The 20,090-nt window shown below is 37.7% G+C and overlaps 1 protein-coding gene across 8 annotated transcripts in view; it reads right to left on the reverse strand.

The window, feature by feature from the left end:
- Window positions 1–12,774, reverse strand: part of ZFAND1 (zinc finger AN1-type containing 1) — a 28,260-nt gene extending 15,486 nt beyond the window's left edge. For 4 of the 8 annotated variants that reach the window (XR_009536467.1, XM_060128176.1, XM_060128173.1 and 1 more), the window contains exons 1-7: window positions 12,681–12,766; window positions 9,760–9,802; window positions 8,766–8,805; window positions 7,394–7,489; window positions 6,262–6,386; window positions 6,083–6,174; window positions 5,186–5,307 (exon numbers count right to left, since the gene is read on the reverse strand). Coding sequence is in view for 7 of the 8 variants with exons in the window: in XM_060128176.1 (XP_059984159.1) it covers window positions 5,186–5,307; window positions 6,083–6,174; window positions 6,262–6,386; window positions 7,394–7,489; window positions 8,766–8,805; window positions 9,760–9,802; window positions 12,681–12,735 (573 nt within the window). In the remaining variant the exon portion in view is untranslated. Of the gene's footprint in view, window positions 1–5,185; window positions 5,308–6,082; window positions 6,175–6,261; window positions 6,387–7,393; window positions 7,490–8,765; window positions 8,806–9,759; window positions 9,803–12,680 lie in introns of all 8 variants that reach the window. The other 4 variants (XM_060128175.1, XM_060128178.1, XM_060128179.1 and 1 more) reach the window with 4 other exon arrangements.
- Between the last annotated feature and the right edge of the window lie 7,316 nt (window positions 12,775–20,090).

The following is a 20,090-nucleotide window of genomic DNA, read 5'->3' on the forward strand; positions in this document are numbered from 1 at the left end:
CCCAACCAAAAGACAGACTGGCTGAATGGATGCAAAAACAAGACCCATATATATGGTGTCTACAAGAGACCCACTTCAGACCTAGGGACACATACAGACTGAAAGTGAAGGGATGGAAAAAGATATTCCATGTAAATGGAATTCAAAAGAAAGTTGGAGTAGCAATATTCATATCAGATAAAATAGACCTTAAAATAAAGACTGTTACAAGAGATAAGGAGGCACACTACCTAATGATCAAAGGATCAATCCAAGATGAAGATATAACAATTATAAATGTTTACACACCCAACATAGAAGCACCTCAATACAAAGGCAAATGCTAACAACCATGAAAGGAGAAATTGACAGTAACACAACGACAGTATGGGACTTCAACACCCCACTTACACCAGTGGACAGATCACCCAAACAGAAAATAAATAAGGAAACACAAGCTTTAAATGACACAATAGACCAGATGGATCTAATTGATATTTACAGAACATTCCACTCAAAAGTGGCAGAATACACTTTCTTCTCGAGTGCACATGGAATATTCTCCAGGATAGATCACATCTTGGATCACAAATCAAGCCACAGAAAATTTAAGAAAATTGGAATCATATCAAGCATCTTTTCTGACTACAATGTTATGACACTGGAAATCAATTATAGCAAAAAAAACTGTAAAAAACACAAATACATGGAGGCTAAACACTGTGCTACTAAATATCCAAGAGATCACTGAAGAAGAAATAAAAAAATACATAGAAACAAATGACAATGAAAACACAATGACCCAAAACCTATGGAACGCAGCAAAAGCAGTTCTAAGAGGGAAGTTTATAGCAATTCAATCTCACCTCAAGAAACAAGAAAAATCTCAAATAAACAATCTAACCCTACACTTAAAACAACTAAAGAAAGCAGAACAAAGAAAACCTAAAGTCAGTAGAAAGAAAGAAATCATAAAGATCAGAGCAGAAGTAAATGAAATAGAAACAAAGAAAACAACAGCAAAGATCAATAAAACTAAAAGCTGGTTCTTTGAGAAGATAAACAAAATTGATAAGCCCTTAGCCAGGGAGAGGAAGCAAATAAATAAAATTAGAAATGAAAAAGAAGAAATGACAATGCAGAAATACAAAGGATTATAAGAGACTACAACAAACAACTATACGCCAATAAAATGGACAACCACGAAGAAATGGACAAATTCTTGGAAAGGTACAATTTTCGAAGACTGAACCAGAAAGAATTAGAAAATATAAACAGACCTATCACGAGTAATGAAATTGAAACCATAATTAAAAATCTTCCAACAGGGCTTCTCTGGCGGAGCAGTGGCTAAGAATCCGCCTGCCAATGCAGGGGACACGGGTTTGAACCCTGGTCCAGGAAGATCCCACATGCCACAGAGCAACTAAGCCTGTGTGCCACAACTACTGAGCCTGTGCTCTAGAGCCTGCGAGCCACAACTACTGAGGCTGCGTGCTGCAACTACTGAAGCCCGCATGCCTAGAGCCTGTACTCTGCAACAAGAGAAGCCACCAAAACGAGAAGCCTGTGCACCGCAACGAAAAGTAGCCCCCACTCACCTCAACTAGAGAAAGCCTGCGCACAGTAACGAAGACCCAACGCAGCCAAAAAATAAATCAATAAAATAAATAAATTTTTTAAAAAAATCTTCCAACAAAGAAAAGTCCAGGACCAGATGGCTTCACAGGCAAATTCTATCAAACATTTAGAGAAGAGCTAATAACACCCATCCTTCTCAAACTCTTCCAAAATTTTACAGAGGGAGAAACACTTCCAAATTCATTCTATGAAGCACCATCACCCTAATACCAAAACCAGAAAAAGATATCACAAAAAAAGAAAATTATAGACCAATATCACTGATGAATATAGATGCAAAAATCCTGAACAAAATACTAGCAAACAGAATCCAACAGCACATTAAAAGGATCATACACCATGATCAAGTGGGATTTATCCCAAGGATGCAAGGATTCTTCAATATATGCAAATCATGCAATGTGATATACCACATTAACAAATTAAGGAATAAAAACCATATGATCATCTCAATAGATGCAGAAAAAGCTTTAGACAAAATTCAACACCCATTTATGATAAAAACCCTGCAGAAAATGGGCATAGAGGGAAACTACCTCAACATAATAAAGGCCATATATGACAAACCCACAGCAAACATCATACTCAATGGTGAAAAACTGAAAGCATTCCCACTAGGATCAGGAACAAGACAAAGATGTCCACTCTCTCTACTCTTATTTAACATAGTTTTGGAAGTCCTAGCCACAGCAATCAGAGAAGAAAAAGAAATAAAAGGAATACAAATTGGAAAAGAAGAAGTAAAACTGTCACTATTTGCCGATGACATGATACTATACATAGAAAATCCTAAAGATGCCACCAGAAAACTACTAGAACTAATCAATGAATTTGGAAAGGTTGCAGGATACAAAATTAATGCACAGAAATCTCTGGCATTCTTATACACCAACAATAAAAAATCAGACAGAGAAAGTAAGGAAACACTGCTATTTACCATTGCGCAAAAAGAATAAAATACTTAGGAATAAACCTGCTTAAGGAGACGAAAGACCTGTACTCAGAAAACTATAAAACACTGATGAAGGAAATCAAAGATGACATAAACAGATGGAGAAACATACCATGTTCTTGGATTGGAAGAATCACTATTGTGAAAATGACTATAGTATCCAAAGCAATCTACAGATTCAATGCAACCCCTATCAAACTACCAATGGTATTCTTCACAGAATTAGAACAAAAAATCTTACAATTCGTATGGAAACACAAAAGACCCTGAAGAGCCAAAGCAATCCTGAAAAAGAGAAACGGAGTTGGAGGAATCAGGCTCCCTGACTTCAAACTATACCACGAAGTTACAGTAATCAACACAGTATGGTACTGGCACAAAAACAGAAATTTACATGAGTAGTACAGGATAGAATGCCCAGAGATAAACCCACGCACATATGCGCATCTAATTTACGACAAAGGAGGCAAGAACATACAATGGAGAAAAGACAGCCTCTCAGTAAGTGGTGCTGGGAAAACTGGACAGCTACATGTAAAAGAATGAAATTAGAACACTCCCTAACACTATACACAAAAATAAACTCCAATTGGATTAAAGACTTAAATGTAAGGCCAGACACTATAAAACTTTAGAGGAAAACATAGGAAAGACACTGACATAAACCACAGCAAGATCTTTTTTGACCCATCTCCTAGAGTAAAAGAAATAAAAACAAAAATAAACAAATGGGACTTAATTAAACTTAAATGCTAAAAGCTTTTGCACAGCAAAGGAAACCAACAAGAAGACAAAAGGCAACCCTCAGAATGGGAGAACATATTTGCAAATGAATCAACAGACAAAGGATTAATCTCCAAAATATACAAACAGCTCATGGAGCTCAATATCAAAAAAACAAACAATCCAGTTAAAAAATGGGTGGAAGACCTAAATAGACATTTCACCAAGGAAGACATACAGATGGCCAAGAGGCACATAGAAAGATGCTCAACATCACTAATTATTAGAGAAATGCAAATTAAAACTACAATGAGATATCACCTCACACTGGTCAGAATGGCCATTATCAAAAAAGCTAGAAACAATAAATGCTGGAAAGAGTGTGGTGAAAAGGGAACCCTCCTACACTGCTGGTGAGAATGTAAACTGATTCAACCACTATGGAAAACAGTATGCAGGTTCCTTAAAAAACTAAAAATAGAACTACCATATGACCCAGCAATCCCACTACTAGGCATATACCCTGTGAAAACCATAATTCAAAAAGAGACATGTACCACAATGTTCATTGAAGCACTATTTACAATAGCCAGGACATGGAACCAACCTAAATGTCCATCGATAGATGAATGGATAAAGAAGATGTGGCACATATATACAATGGAATATTACTCAGCCATAAAAAGAAACAAAATTGAGCTATGTGTAGTGAGGTGGATGGACCCAGAGTCTGTCATACAGAGCGAAGTAAGTCAGAAAGAGATAAACAAATACCGTATGCTAACACATATATATGGGCTCTAAAAAATAAATGGTACTGATGAACCTAGTTGCAGGGCAGGAATAAAGAGGCAGACATAGAGTATGGACTGAATGACACGGGGTGGGACGGCGAAGCTGGGGTGAAGTGAGAGTAGCATTGACATATATACACTACCAAATGTAAAATAGTTGGCTGGTGGGAAGCAGCAGCATAGCACAGGGAGATTGGCTCCGTGCTTTGCAATGACCTAGAGGGGTGGGATAGGGAGGATCGGAAGGAGGCTCAACAGGGAGGGGATATGGGGACATGTGTATGCATATGGCTGATTCGCTTTGTTGTGTAACAGAAACTAACTCGGTATTGTGAAGCACTTATACTCCAATAAATATCTATTAAAAAAAAAAAAAGGCTGAAAATATCTAGTAAAGCTGAAGATGAGCAAACCCCATGATCCAGCTTTTCTATTTCTAGGTATGTTCCCTAGAGTAGCATTTTTCAATTTGATGGTCTCAATCCTTCAGGGGATACAAAATCAACAATCTTTAAAGTAGAATAAAAAATATCAGAAAATACACATACACATAAGGTATACACATACACATCAGTTACTTACTGAAACTGTGTTAAGGTATGTATGTATGTACATATGTACTGAACTGTTATAGAAAATGTAATTGGCAATATGGAGTTTTAAAGAAGCTGCCCTAGAGAAATGTTCCTACAAGTATACACATGGATGTTCACTTTTGAACAGTTTATAATAGCAAACAACTTGGACAAGAAATCTGAATTGTGTTCACTAAAAGAATGGATAAATGGATATTCACACTACAGAAAAATGTGAGCTATCAAAATGAATGAACAAGACTCAACGTATCAGCATGGATAAAGTTTTAAAAAATGATACCAAGGGTAAAAGAAAAAAGTTGAAGAAGGATACATATGGTTTACTGCTGTTTCTATAAAGTGAAAAACTCATAAAAACTATGTATTATTTATGCAGACTGATGCCATGTAATAGTAGAAATGATACATATAAGTTTCTCATACTTAATGAGAGGGAAGAGTAAAAAGGGAGCTCTAACTATGTTTAGAACATTTTGTTTTCTAAAATCTCTAAGACCAACCTGTGGCAATGATTTATCTCCATTAGCATGCATCTTTAATTTCATCAATGCTACCTTTGCAGCTGTTTCACTATTTTTTGCACCTTTCCGTCGTTTACTTGCTGTCTCTCCTCTCTTGGAATCTAAGAAATAAGTGTAAGCATACAAGCAAATAAGAACTTTTACATTTTCCAGAGTTTTATTTTTATTAACTATGGCCCTGAAATGTACATGAATTACATATTATAGAGATATATAGAGACCACATTCATTTTATAGGTATGATCAATGGAAAAATACCACTGAGTTGACCTAAGTGATTTCCACATCAAAAACAAGTTATGTGCCTCTTTCCAGCTTAAATCTATTTAATCCAGAGCAATCACTAATACTTCTAGAGAGAACTTTAAGATTTGGTTACAGAAGATTTTAATTTGATTAATTTAATTTACTTTAAAGTAATACCCTTAATATAAAATGAAAATTCAGCTGAACTAACATGGTAGCAGACAGACTGGTCTAAATCACAGATACATTCTTTCCTCATATGTCAGAATATCAGCAGCATTCATAGGACAGCTGACTGGGCTTAAACTCTGGTCTTTAAAGAATGTAAACCACTACTTCAGCCTCATGAATACAATTTTTAGCCAAGATGGTTAACCAGCTTATATAAATGGTCCAGCAAAAGAGAACATCTGGTAGGATATTTCCATAGAATTTCCAAATTTTCATTGGAAAGCCTTGTGAGAAATACTATCACAAGAATGTCATCAAAATCTATAGCAAGTTATAACCATCAGGGTTGCTAACAACACCTTCCATAACTGGCAAGCGGACACGAGAAGCAGGGCTCTGGAACTCATATAGAGTATAGAGCAGTAGGGAAAGAACAAAACAAGCTTTCTAGATACTTGCCAATAATGTCTTTAACAAGTTTCTGAGTGGCAGCCATACGAGACTTAGGGATTTCCAGTTCTTCACATTCATGATCTGACTGATGACGATGTCTATGAGCAACAGAAGAGTGACACTAGTTCATGTATTTGCATATGACTTAAACAGATATACAGAGTTTGAATGGTCTCAGTGATCACCTCAGGCAAAAATTCTTCTCACAATAAGGACACATAACTGGCACAAGCTCTCTTTCAGCACAGTCCTTGAATGAGCATGGGTAAGATGTATGTGTATCTGACTTCAGTCTCTCAATTACAGTAACCTGAAAATGTAAAATGGGGGACATGATATTATATTTCACATTTAAAGCAAATCAACAAATCTATTCTGGATATCCATATCATTTTTGCTTAAACTTATAAGAGAAACTCACACATTCTCACATAGATTATAAAAATTGTTCATGTAAGAAATGATTACTGTGCTGACTGCTCTACATTTCCAGAGTTTTCCTACTGTGGTGTACTTATCTTCTAAGTCAAGTTAAAATGACTACTCAGTTACTCTCCATAATTTTAGTCTTCTACTTTGTAACATACTACACAAAGATGCCTCCATAATAATATGCTTAGGTAATCAGCTCATCACTCCTCAAATGGCAAGTCATATCTACTTTCTATACTGGTTTTAGAGGCTTAAATACATGTAAAAGAACACTTAAAATTATATGTTTTTCCATGATACAGAGGGTTAAAGACAGTTTTCACAATGATATACTATTCTTTTTTTAAAAAAATAAATTTATTTATTTATTTTTGCCTGTGTTGGGTCTTCATTTCTGTGCACGGGCTTCCTCTAGCTGCGGCAAGCGGGGGCTACTCTTTGTTGCGGTGCACAGGTTTCTCATTGCAGTGGCTTCTCTTGTTGCGGAGCATGGGGTCTAGGCGCGTGGGCTTCAGTAGTTGTGGCACGCAGGCTCAATAGTTGTGGCTCGTGGGCTCTAGAGCACAGGTCCAGTAGTTGTGGTGCACGGGCTTAGTTGCTCCACAGCATGTGGGAATCTTCCTGGACCAGGGCTCGAACCCATGTCCCCTGCATTGGCAGGTGGATTCTTAACCACTGTGTCACCAGGGAAGTCCCACACAACGATATACTTTATTTTGTATTTAATACTGTATTACTAGCAAATATTACATCAGAGGAAAAAGAGCTTTTATGAGATAAAAAAATCCAGATCACTCAGGCTATTTTGAGTATTAAGTAGCCAGGTTTCTAGAACTGAATGAACTCAGTAGACCCTTGCACAACTCAGGGGCTGAGGTACAAAACCCTCCACGCAGTCAAAAATCCAAGTATAACTTTACAGTCAGCTCTCCGTATCTGCAGTTCTGCACCTGCAGATCCAATGCATTGTATAGTACATACCTAGTGAAAAAAATCCACGTATAAGGGGACCCACACAGTTCAAACCTATGTTGTTCAAGGGTCAACTGTAATTGCTTGAAATCTATAACCAAAGGGCATTCCTCTATATAAATGATAGTTACATCTTGTTGGAATTAACTTCTTTACTATTTTTTCAAATTTATTCCAATGGTCTAAAGGTAGAAGATTTTTATTTCACCTTTAAATTAATAAGATCTAATTGAGAGACATTTTATGAGACATTCATAGAAATCAAATCATATAAGAAAAAGGAAAACACAGGGAAGATTTACAAGCTGTATAACAAACATGAATATGTTTACTATATGACTCTATATGAGTATTTCCTTCCAAGTAATCCTGAATAATACCAATATGTTACTTAATTTTTATTTCCTCAGATAAATCACCAAAACTTCAAAGGGCCAGATTTTGACTGAAGCTCATTTAACCTTAATTTTCTATAATCAAGAGACTCAGTAAAGTGTTTGGTAAATGGTGGGCAGGAATAAATATCAACTGCAAAATGTGAGGTAAATGCTTCTTTCCAAATGGAGTAAATTCAGTTTAACTTCCTGCTGACCTCTGATCCAAGGGAGGTGGAACAACTTCTCTGATTACAAATTTGAGAAAATTACATTAGGCTCAGCTTTCTCTTTTTTTCCTTGGAAGCCTAACCTGGTGCAGCATTGCTGTGACTGGTGGGCAAATCCACCTAATTCTGGATTTCCTTTGCAGACTCTACACTAAACTATATCATTTTTGGCTCTACACTAAGCTATATCATTCAACTTATTCTTTATCAGTAATAAAGATGATATTTCGGCTTCTATTTAACAGCCCTTTTTAATCTCTTGATTTGGTCCAAATTAGGGTAGGGAGATTTTGCTGGACTACAGGTTTGCTCCTAGTGACCTAAGGCTGATGGAGTCAGAACAATGTATTACCACAGAGTCCTAACACCAGGCACCAGTGATGAGGATGTTAATTCCATTATGTATTTATAAATATAGAGCCTAAAGCTATAAGCAGGCTATGTAAACAGAAATGAAGTACAAAGGAATAAGAATTATAAGAACAAAAATTTATAAATACCAAGTAGACTATTTTATGTTAAAACATACTGAGAAAAATAATATAAATAAAGTAAGACCCTCTTACATAATCAGTTTAGTCTGCCAAATTTTAATCTGTGGTACACTGGGATTAAATTGAATCAAATTCTGAATGAAAGTACATAAACACAAACATGTTTTACCGGGAGATATTAACATACCTCAGGACAGCTATGTGACTCCCTGCTCCTGTGTTCAAGGCTTAAATAACAACAAAAAAAGTGTTTATTTAAATGTAATCAAATAATGTACTTAAAGATAACTGCAGTAATTTGAGATATTTTAATGGTTAGTATCCTTAAGATTAACTACACTCACACTACATTAACAACTCTGCCTATAAGAATAAACTGAAATGACAGATAAATAAAAGAGCATCTATAGTCTCAAAAGTTTTAAAACCCAACTACTATTCAACTTCAACATGAGTACAAAAATTCACTACTCTTAATTACCTTTACTTTGAGTGCTTTAAGGTGTGTGAAAATGCAGACCCTTTTGATTCTTTTATTTCTCAAAAATAATCAGTAATAAAATGTCAAAGGAGTGTTCTAGTTCTGAATGACTTAAAAATATGCATTATTTTTATTTACTTCTAATAAATCTTTCTGAATCATCTTCTGAAAAGAATTTATTCTTTCAGTGCTCTATGTAATAAATTAAATACCTGATACTTGAAAGTTTAATTGAAAAGAAAATGCATTTTCCAAAATTCTTGTTTGTTCCCAGGTTTTACTTTACATGTGATGTGTGTGCAAAGGACGTATAGTACTCAATTTAAGAAATATAAAGGTTGGGCTCTTTTCATTTTATTAATTAAAATAAAGACTAATAATCATAACTGGATTTTTTTACCATATCCTTTATATTGTGGATATGTTCTCTCCTTGTGATTAAAAGACATATATGTGGCTTTTACATAAAAATCACACACATCACCCCATTTCTGGAAAGTTTAAAGACTAGCCACATATATGTACAGGTAATCAGAGTCTATGACTAGTCTATTTTTTTTCCCCAAGTGATTACTATAATGAATATCAGATATCAGTGGCTAAAGTAAAAACTATTTTAAATCCTTCTACTTTTTAGAAATAAATCTCATATTATAAACACTAAAATTACTCCCAAATAAAGCATAAAAACTTAACTTACCAAAATATTCCTGAACAACCATCACATACAAATGGAAGAAAATCTAAAATTGAGGGGAAATGTTATATGTTCTGGTCAGTAACTGATTTTGATTTAGTTTTCTTAAGTAAAAAGAACCTTAAAGTACTGAACTATGGCTATAGGAGAACTTTCCTTTTTGAACAATATCCTAGTGCAGCAAGCAGTGGTTAAACAAAAGCCATCACAACCTCAAGCACTTTGAAAGTAACTGGATTATCAGAAGATAAATGTTACTTGCTGTAGCATGCTAAACCAGAAAGAAAAAAAGAAGTCCTGTGAGTTTTCTGTTTGTTTCCCAGATTTACTAGGTGTTGTTTCTGAGGACTGTATAATGCAAAAATCCTGCATTTGAAGTGACAATCCTAGGTTTCAATCTTGATTCCACTGCTTACTAATCTAGCAATGCTAGGCAAGTTACTTAACGGTAGAGCTTTGGATTATATACATACATATTGTATATATATATATTTGATATATAGTATACAGTGTATGTATGTGTATGTATACAAAACCAAAGCTCTATTATTAGGTAATATGCATAAAAATAGACATAGATATAAGTATATTGTGTTTGTGTGCATATGTATATATGTGCGTATGTATCTATGCTATATGCCACACCTACTACACAGGGTAATTGTAAAAACCAAATGAGATACATGTAAAAGATAAGAATAGTAAGGCAATACCTGTAATTAACAAGAATAATTATAGCAATTAACTTGTTCTGAATACACTCAACTCACAAAAATCCTGTGGTGACTAGGTAGAGATGTGTTCAAAGAAATTCCAGAAATTCAATGGATGGATTGATTGATACCGCAAACTTTAGTCCTGAATTGTTTCTTTCCTTGCTGTTGAGGAAAAACTAAGTTAGGACTAAGTAACAACTAAGTTAGGAAATGAATTTTTGGAAAGCACATGAAAGTATCCATTCTTAGATGTGACAATTGACCATAAATCACTGAATACAATCAGTTCTTCTCTAAATTGTTTTCAGTGTACCTCATATTAAATTACAGTATACAGCCAAGTGAGGCTGGCTATATCTAATCACACCACTTTCACAAAATGAAAACAAAAAGCACTGCACTTTAGAGAAAGTTACTATTGTCCCAAAATATCTCACCCTACAGAGTATCTTAACCCAAAAGAAAAAGAAGAGGTCCTATTATAACCCAAAGGGACCGCTGGATGTTTCTGCTTGTGGGACAAGAGGGCCCAAATATAGTTCTTCCTTCACCTGAAAAGCGAACTTAATGCATTGTCACTGTTGTTCTGAAAGCATGATACTGTAAGTATCTGTTTCATACCAAGAAAGTAGGTATACATTTGTCAAAAAGAGAAGGAAACTGAAGTATATGATACTTTACAAAACTTTTATGTCTCTTTCAAATCGGAAAAATGTACATGCTCACTATTTTGAGACTTTGGTGACCAACTAAATATTAGACGCAAACCAAGAGAATCCAGGGGTAAGAGTTAAGATCAAGATAATTTCCTAACACTTGACACCATCCTTCTATTCATCCAGAAGCTAAATGAAATTTAGGATACTCACTTAACGTATTCTAACTCTTAACTGCTCTCCACTAGTCCAAAAGAGCTAGACCCTGCCTCAGTTCAGGTATTTACACTTTAAGAGACACCTGAAGTTGGAAAGGAAGATGAACTATGTCACAAATGGTAGATATTATGGACTTGCTAGAGATAATCAGGTATACCAGAATTATATAACTTACAGTCAAAACCCAACTGGCTAAGCTTCCCTATGAAAGATCTGCAAGGAAACATTGGTTCTTGCCTGCTGAATGGCTGAAGATGACAGCCCGTGGTGAAAGATACAAATCAGAGTGCTGAAAGTAACAATAAACTAGCAGGGATTGTGTCCTTTTGCCCACCACACACAACAGGTATCATTTATCAACTGTAGCACTCCCACTAATTCTGGGCTAAACCCCAGAGTCCTTCTCAACAGTGATCGGGTGGCTACCTGCTGCCAATGACTGTAGCTGCAATGGGAGATAAAACCTATTTTGCCACCCAATGTAGTATGAGCCAGATGTGGTAGCATCCATTTGGAGTGAAAGCCAGGTACCAAAGACTGAGCATTCTGTGTGGCTCTAGTGCTTCAGGACATACCTGCTACAGATGTTTCTAAGGCCTGTACCCCACTACCACTGGCTATTAGATTGGGCTATGTGTATCACAAGGTCTCTCAGTTCAGCGGAGAGAGAACATCACCTTACTAATGCTCTAAAAAAGCAGCTAACTATCCTGAAAGCTTTTCTGTGCAAAGGGCTATATTTTATACCCTTATGTGGTCCCAGCACCAAAGGAGGTGCTCAGTAAATGTTTACTGAATCAGTGATAATCAGAATCAAAGAGTGACAGAGCTGAGAGAGCGTAATGATCATCCGGAGGAAATGCTAAGGGCTCGTCTCCTGAGCAGCCCGCGAAAATGAGATTAAAAACTGATCTCACCCATCTCCTTGCTCTGACAGATAAGCAAACAAAAAGTTTGGGAGAGAAGTGGCTTGCTCGAGGTCGCAGTGGCAGGTTCAGAAGGGAACTCTCCCGATTCCCAGACCGAAGCGTCCTCCCTACCCGTGCTCATCAGAAAGGAGTGGACGCGAAGCGACTACTTGGCAAGGCGCACTTGAAAATCAAAGTTCACACTGCAAGGTATGTTTTTGGGAATCGCATGGCTCCCTTCCAAGGAGACCATAAATAAGCCTCTTCCAAAGGCTCAAGGGCAACAAAAAACATGGGCATCGAGGGCATCAACACATGTCACGGCAGACCCCCCCCCCAAGGGACACGCCCGCCTTGCCTCCTCAGACTCCGTCTCGCCCCACGGCCTTCCCTCCCGCGACCAGACGTAGGGGCTCCAGAATCACCTCGCTGCCGACACTGTTCCACCTGGCAGTGCCGCCCAATGTCCAACTCCGCCATCTCCCAGCACCGCGAGAGGCGGGCACAGCCGCGGCAGGGCGGGACAAAGTCGCTCGCGCGGTGCCTGCTGGGAATGGGGTGGGCCCAGGGGCGGAGTCCGCAGATGGGGGCGGGGCTCGTACTGAAAGCGATCGGGCTGATCCTAGTGCCCTGAGTTCTGAATGTTTGCTATCTGGGTCGCCTAGTGAGGCGGCAGGAGGAAAAGGTGGTTTCTCTGTTCGGTTTTCCCTCGGGCGGAAGTCCTGTCGCCCAGTCCTTAGGAAAATATCCAACTGCCTTTATGGAAGATTGCGTGCGTGCGTTCCCTCCTCCGTGCTGCAATCGGAGTCCCGGACGGCCTCACAAGGGTTTTGTTTGTTTGTTTGTTTTGAATTAACATAACTCCATAACTCTAGGAAGCACAGTTTGGCACAAGTATTTGCAGGAATCAAGTGAAGTAGACCGACCCTGTTTCAATTCCTCACTGTCCTACACCAGTGTTACTTGATTATATAAATGCTCCTTGCAAAGGAGTCAGGGTTTTTAAAAAGTAGACGTTTCTTTTTCTGCCGTGCCCTTACCTTCTACAATCTAGTAGGAAAAAAAAGTCTCTAGCTCTTGAAGTCCTGAGTGTGCACGGAGCCGCATAGGGTCCCTCAGTTGAGAGCACAGACTGATTTAACACACGTCCTGAAGAAAGCTTGTGGTGATTCCATTGGGATGTAGGGAGGTAGGGAGCTTCATGTGCTTGACCAGCCACTCCAAAGATACTGAGAAAGGAGAGACTCTTCTAGGTGGGTGCAAATGGATGCCATTCCACTTAAGTGACACTAGACACGACTCAGAGTGGATGAGTGACAATCAAAGCTGTACTGAGAGGAATTGTAAAAATATCCAGTGCCTCCTGTATAAATTTAAATATTTCCCAATCAATATTCATTGAGGAAGAAGGAAGGGTGGGGTTGGGAAATAGGTATCCTTACTTCAAGATTTGCTCTTGAATAAATCTATTTAAAATTTTCATCTCAGACTTTGCTTGGGTCTCTGGAGAAAATTTAGATTTTAGAACTGGAAGTAACAGAAGAAATCTAGCTATCCCAGCCTTTTTTTTTTTTTTTGAAGATGAGAAGACAGGTTCATAGAAGTTAAATAATTTGCCCAAATTAGTGGAAGAGCCAGGATTAAAATCCAAGTATCAAAGACTTCTGGTGTTCTTGAATTTAAGAATCAGTGGTTTATCTAGATTTTGTATGTTTATTTTAGATGATTGGATCAACCAATGGCAGGTTTTCTAGAATTTTACTGTTAAAATGTTCTAGATAGGTGGCAAATATTTATTTATGAGTCCAATCTTAATGGAAATGTTTTTTCAGTTCACTAGCTTGGGAGTATAGGAAGCATTAAATGATTCAGATAGCCAAGATCACAGTTGCTAACTCTTCCATCTCTGTTTAGTCTCCTTTGCTGATTTCTCCTCTAGGTGCTACTTAAACATGCCTGTTTCCCTGTAATTTTGTGCTTGGTCCATTTATCAATTTGCATCCTCATTCAAATGAAATTCCCATGGTTCCAATGATCCCATAACCATATTCTCTGCCCTGAGAACTTGCTCCCAAACTGGAGGTTTCTAATTCCATATTTCTAATTCTAAACTGGAATGCTTTCTTACCATACCATCCCCTCTCTAACAAGGGAAGTCTGCCACATTAGAAATCTTGGATTCATTTTCCACCTCTCCTTTCTTACTTCTCTCATGGAAGTAGCCATTAAACGCTCTCAATTATGTCTCAGAAATGTCTCTCAAACCTGTACTCTTCAATTTCTTGAGTAATTTCCTCCCAAAAAACTAACTTCCTTGCCCTAAGATCTTCCATTGGGTCTCCATTATTCACAAGATTTTTTAGCTTAGTTGGGACCAACTTAACTGGTAAAGCTCTTCACAGTTTCCAGCCTCAGCAATAACTGCTTCCCCTTATCTCCCTACTTCCCAATCATTTCCATAAAATACCTCTGGCTTTTTCAGATGTTCATACTTTGGCACATGCCTTTCCTTTTCCTTTGAATGTTTTCTATACCAGAGTTTTCCAAACTTTCTTGAGAATAACAATCAGGTAAAGTGCTTGTTAATAAATACAGCTACTTACATCTTCCCTGGGTCTGATTTAGAGGGTCTGGGATGGATCCTGGGAAGCTATGTTTTTAACAAGTGCCCTCACATTCATTCTTGTCATTGGATCAGTTTAGCAAACAGGTTTCACTCTTATTCCACCTTCAGAGTGTAATTCTGTTAACCTTTCACCTGGGAAAGCCTTCAGAATGCACAGACAAAATTCAGTCCTCCAGGACATCAGCCACGTGCTAAAGTAGCACCTGCTACATACTTTTCTTACTAGCACTAACCAGGCAAGATTATAATTTACCTGACCAAAAAAGATCTTCAGTGGCTTCTATTAGCTACAAAATAAATTCTGCACTCAAGTCAGTTTAGCATCTATTATATATCAGATATTATTCTAGGTTTGATACAGAATCGACTGAGACCCAACCTCAAGGAGCTCACATGGTCTAGGAAGGAATGACTCTGCTTGGCATTTAAAGTCTTTCAAATCTTGACTCAACCCAACTTTCTCTCACTCTTTATCTTTCAAAGGCCTCTTCATAATGGGTGCTCCTCGGAGCCTCCATCGCTTCACAACTGCTGTTCTTTCTATTTGGCATGCTCTTCCCTTTCCCATTCGATCTGGTTAATTTCTGCTTTATTTTTTTAGCTGTTGACTCAAGTATCTTTTCCTCAGGAAATTCTTCTTTGTTCTTCCTGACTAGGACAAATCCTGCTATTATGACATTCACTTTGTATCTCCTTCAAGGCATTTGTCCCAGACTCGATTTTCTACTTGTTTGTATGATTATTTGATTAATGTTTCTCTCTCCCTCTAAACTGTAAGCTCTATGAGAACAGGGATCTGGGTTGTGGTTATATAGATATTCACTGTATAACTCTTTGATAATCTGTCTCTATATGTTTATGTACCTTTCTGTAGATTTGTTATAACCCTGAATATCAATTTATCTTGCATACCATATTCGAAATCAAATCTTGAATATTCTAAATTCAAACTTAACAATAACAGCTAAAATTTCTTGATTATTTTATTATGTACCAGACACTTAAACGAATCATTTAATCTTCACAACACTTTAAGATGTATGCCATTATTATCCCCATTTCATTGAATGGCTTATAAAAAAATTACTCACCTCCTGCCTCCCTGTCTGATCCTTTCCTCCTTCTTCAAGGCCAGCAATGTGTCCTCCTCAAATATCTCTCTTTTCCTGTCCTTCTCCACTTCTCCCTTCTCTTACTCTGACCCTTATGCCCTTCCTCTGTTAAGGACACTTGTGATTACATTGGACCCTCCTGGATATTTCAGGATACTCTCCCCATCTCAAGATCCTTAACTACTAACACTTGCAAAGTCCCTTTGGCCATACAAGGTGACATAGTTACAGGTTTCAGGGTTTAGGATGTGGACAACTTTGAGGGGGGAATTATTCTACCTACCCCAATATACATTCTTATATTTCCTAGAATTGTTCAGTGCTTGACACATGGTAAGGCCTCAAAAAATATCTGTCCACTGAATCAATGAATGAACAAGTCTACATTGACATTCAGCTGCACCAGAAGCTTTATAATCTTAATCAGTATTAATAAAAATAGAATCTTCAGAACAAGGAACATGGATGTGGTAGCTTGTTTCACTCTGCTTGACTGGTCAAAAACACCTGGGATACTGTGCTTGGTTCTGAGTACCGCACTTCAAGTGTGAAAGAGGCAATCTAGGGCACATTTAAAGGAAGGCAACAGAATTGTGAAGAACAAAAAACAGTGTTATGTGAAACTCAGAGCCTTTATAATGTTTAGGGCTTAATCAGTAGAGTTGAGGAAGGGTGTGAACAAAGAAAAACCCATCATCAAAGCTACCATCCCCACTATTATTATAACAGCCAATGTGTGCATCTGTGTGTGCATGTTTGTGCATTACATGTCTGCGTTTTGGAAAGTATCATCTTTTTTTAGCAACAGTTTGTCTCAGAAGGACTTTTCACAGGCAATTATTCTTTAGAAAAGTAATTTTAGTTGTCCTGATAAACATACATAAAAGTATTTTGAAATGATGTCTTCAATTGTGTTTTGGGACAAATTGGGTATTCACATGTAATTAATTAACTATAAAAGATTTTTAGATGTGCAATAACAGCTACTATTAGCACGGCTCCTTGAAATTCTCACCAATGAAAAGGAATCAAATATTTTAAAATATGAATTCATTTCTAGAGAGTACATTTTTACTATGAGAAAGTGATTTCTTCCTTCTAAAGTGCTGGGTGCAACATCTGTCCAAAGTTTTTTCCTTTGCCCTGGTAAGACAGCCAGAGATTTTTTGAGAACCTTTGCAAACTGGTTTCAGACTTAAAACTTAGAAGTATAGGTGTCTCTTCTGTATCAGAATCATGACAAAGATGACTAGATCTAGGAAATGCATTTCCAAATATTTTCGTATTTTATATCATCATTTGAATATTTTATCACTTATGTTGTATTTCTTCATTCATTCATTCATTCATTTATTCAACAAATATTGATAGAGTGCCTACGATGTGCTAGGGTCTGTTCTAGGAACTGGGAATATAATGGTGAGTAAAATAAATAAAAATCTCATTTCTCATGGGGAGCATTCTAGTGGGGAGGGGCAAGAGACATAGACAGAATAACAAGACCAAGATAGCACATGATAGATGGTGGTAAATGTTATGAAGAAAAATAAAGTTGGGAAAGGGAATAAGGGTTCTGTAGGAGTAGGAGGGTGAGGGGAGAGGGTTGCAATTTTAAACAGAGTGGGGTGAGAAAGTGATACTTAAATAAAGTCCTAAAAAGGTGAAGGAGTGAACAAAATGGATGTCTGGTTTCTGGGCAGAGCAGCCAGTGCAAAGGCTCTTCAGTGAGAGTGAGCCTGCTGCATTCTAGCTGGAGTGGGAAGACCAGTGTGGCTGGAGCAGACTGGACTGGGGGGAATGGTAGTGAAACAGAGCAGGATGCTACGGTCCTTGCTCCCCATGTCCTCTGCCTGCCTTTTGTCTGTGGAAAAAACTTTAGCCAAAGAATAAGTTTAATCAGAGAAGTGAGAAAATACGGAAACAAAGGAAAACAGCCGAAGGAGACCAAATAGTAATAGTTTAGTCATTAAGCAAATTCAAGGACTTTTAGTTCCTCCTCAGGGCTATACATAATATTCTGAGCCCTATCCTTTGAGCTATCTTACAAATATTGAAACCCTCATCAGGTGGAGAAGTTAACTACATGATGACCAGACTGTGTCCATGACATCAGCTGCCACAATTCCGAGACCTGCCTTCAAGAAATGGAAACAAACCAACCCTGGAACTGAAGATTGACTGTACTTAAAACAAGATGACGCTGGTCAGACCCCTGATGACCAATTTCAAAATGACTGTCAGAGCTGACTGTGCTGTTTCTGCATGTAGTCCCCTCCCTTCACCTATAAAAGCTCTTACCCCCTGATTGTCAGTGGGGGGAAGTCAGCCTTTGGACAGGAGTCCGCCCTCCGCCCGGTTGCCGGCATCCAAAATAAAGCAGACCAACCTTGCCTCTTTATTGGCTTTTGAGGGGAGAGTAGCCAGACCCCATTTTCAGTTACGGTAGGATGTGTGGACATGGAGGCACTGGTGAAGTGAGGGTGTGGTTGGCAGCACTTCATGTCAGAGCTTGATGTTTGTGAAGATCTTGGCTTTTTATTGGAGTGAGGTGGGAAGTCAATGCAAGGTTCTGAGCCAGGCTCACTCTGGCTGCTGTGTAGGGAGACAGCAGCAAGGTCAAGGTGATCATAGGGAGGTCAGTCAGAAGTCTACTGCAGTATTTAACTGAGAGATTAAGAGTGGCTCAGAGCAGCGTGTTAGCAGGGTTGGTGGTGGCGAGTGGCCATGTTTTTGTACATGGGGCTTGCTGATGGATTGGATGTGGGGTGAGAGAAGAGAGGTGTCAGGGATGACTGCAAGGTTTTGGGCTTGGGTGAAAGGAAGGCTACAGTTATCACCTGAGAGGGAAAGGAGCTGGATTGGAGATAATTTATATGTTCCTCCATTAGGTACAAAATCTCACCTGAGTGCACTCGGGTATAATGAAGTTCTGGAGGTAAATGAAGACGTTAAGAATCAACTTTGGGAAGGCTATGCAGTAAGGATGGTGTTGAGGTAAACGGGTTACATCTCCTTTTATATACATTAAGTGACTGGTGTAGAAAACACTTTACAGCCAAATCTGATAACCCTTAAATTCTTTAATTTCTTTCTAATCAGGGATGGACAGAGATATGAGAAAACATGGATAAAGAGCTATGCAGGCAAAACTCAGTCACGGGTACCAGAGACCTTCATTATGAATTAGGGCAACAAAACTTTTATTTTTGCAAAATTATTGTTTTCCATAATGGTTACTTTTGTAGTCATTATTGTGATTGAGTGTTATATACAATGAATATTTGGTTCTAAGAAACAAACAAAAAACCTGCTGATGGAAAGAATGTGTACATGCTTGTTGAGCTGTTTAATAAATAACTATTTGATGATGATTCTGCAGTATGTTTAAAGGGTAATTCTTCTTTTTTGGACAGTTCATCTGGCATTCTAAAAATAGATGTAATTTCAAGGAGTAACCAAAATGTGTCAATTAGCCTGACATCTAGGTCTTTTTAACAGATCTTTAAATTTCCAATTTCCTTTGCCATCTTAACCATGGTAAATCATCCTGAACAAGATCATTCTTTTGAACAACAACCTCCTTATTAACTGAGATCAATTGAGATTAGAAAATGAAAAATACGCTAAATGCTGAGAACTCTTTATGAAACCACATTTGTAAGATGAGTATTGAATGAAGATTAATGTGTTATTTTCAGCTTCTATATCATTGATTTAAACATTTATTCTCTATGTCCCACTGCTGGATTAAACACTAATATATATTTGGATGGTGTGCTTGTTTGCAAGTATTATCTTTTCCCTATTGAGATTATATATTAATGGAAGGGAATTATTTTTAATTCAAAGGTAGCTTGCTTTGCACACCACATGTGTTTTTGAAAGTGCTACACATCAAATTGAGTAGAACAGATTTTCCATTGAATTATAAATTAATGATTAACTCCTTTGTTCTAATTTCCTATTGATTTTCATTTGCTCTACAAGATCCTTAGCACATCGTGTGGCCCCTATGTGATCTGGACTCAGCTTACTTTTAAAGACAACCTCACAGCACTCTGCTCTTCTGTCTCCAGATACCCTGGTTTTCTTTCAAA

The sequence above is a fragment of the Lagenorhynchus albirostris genome, chromosome 17 (assembly GCF_949774975.1).
Source record: "Lagenorhynchus albirostris chromosome 17, mLagAlb1.1, whole genome shotgun sequence".
Taxonomy (NCBI): Eukaryota; Metazoa; Chordata; class Mammalia; order Artiodactyla; family Delphinidae; genus Lagenorhynchus; species Lagenorhynchus albirostris.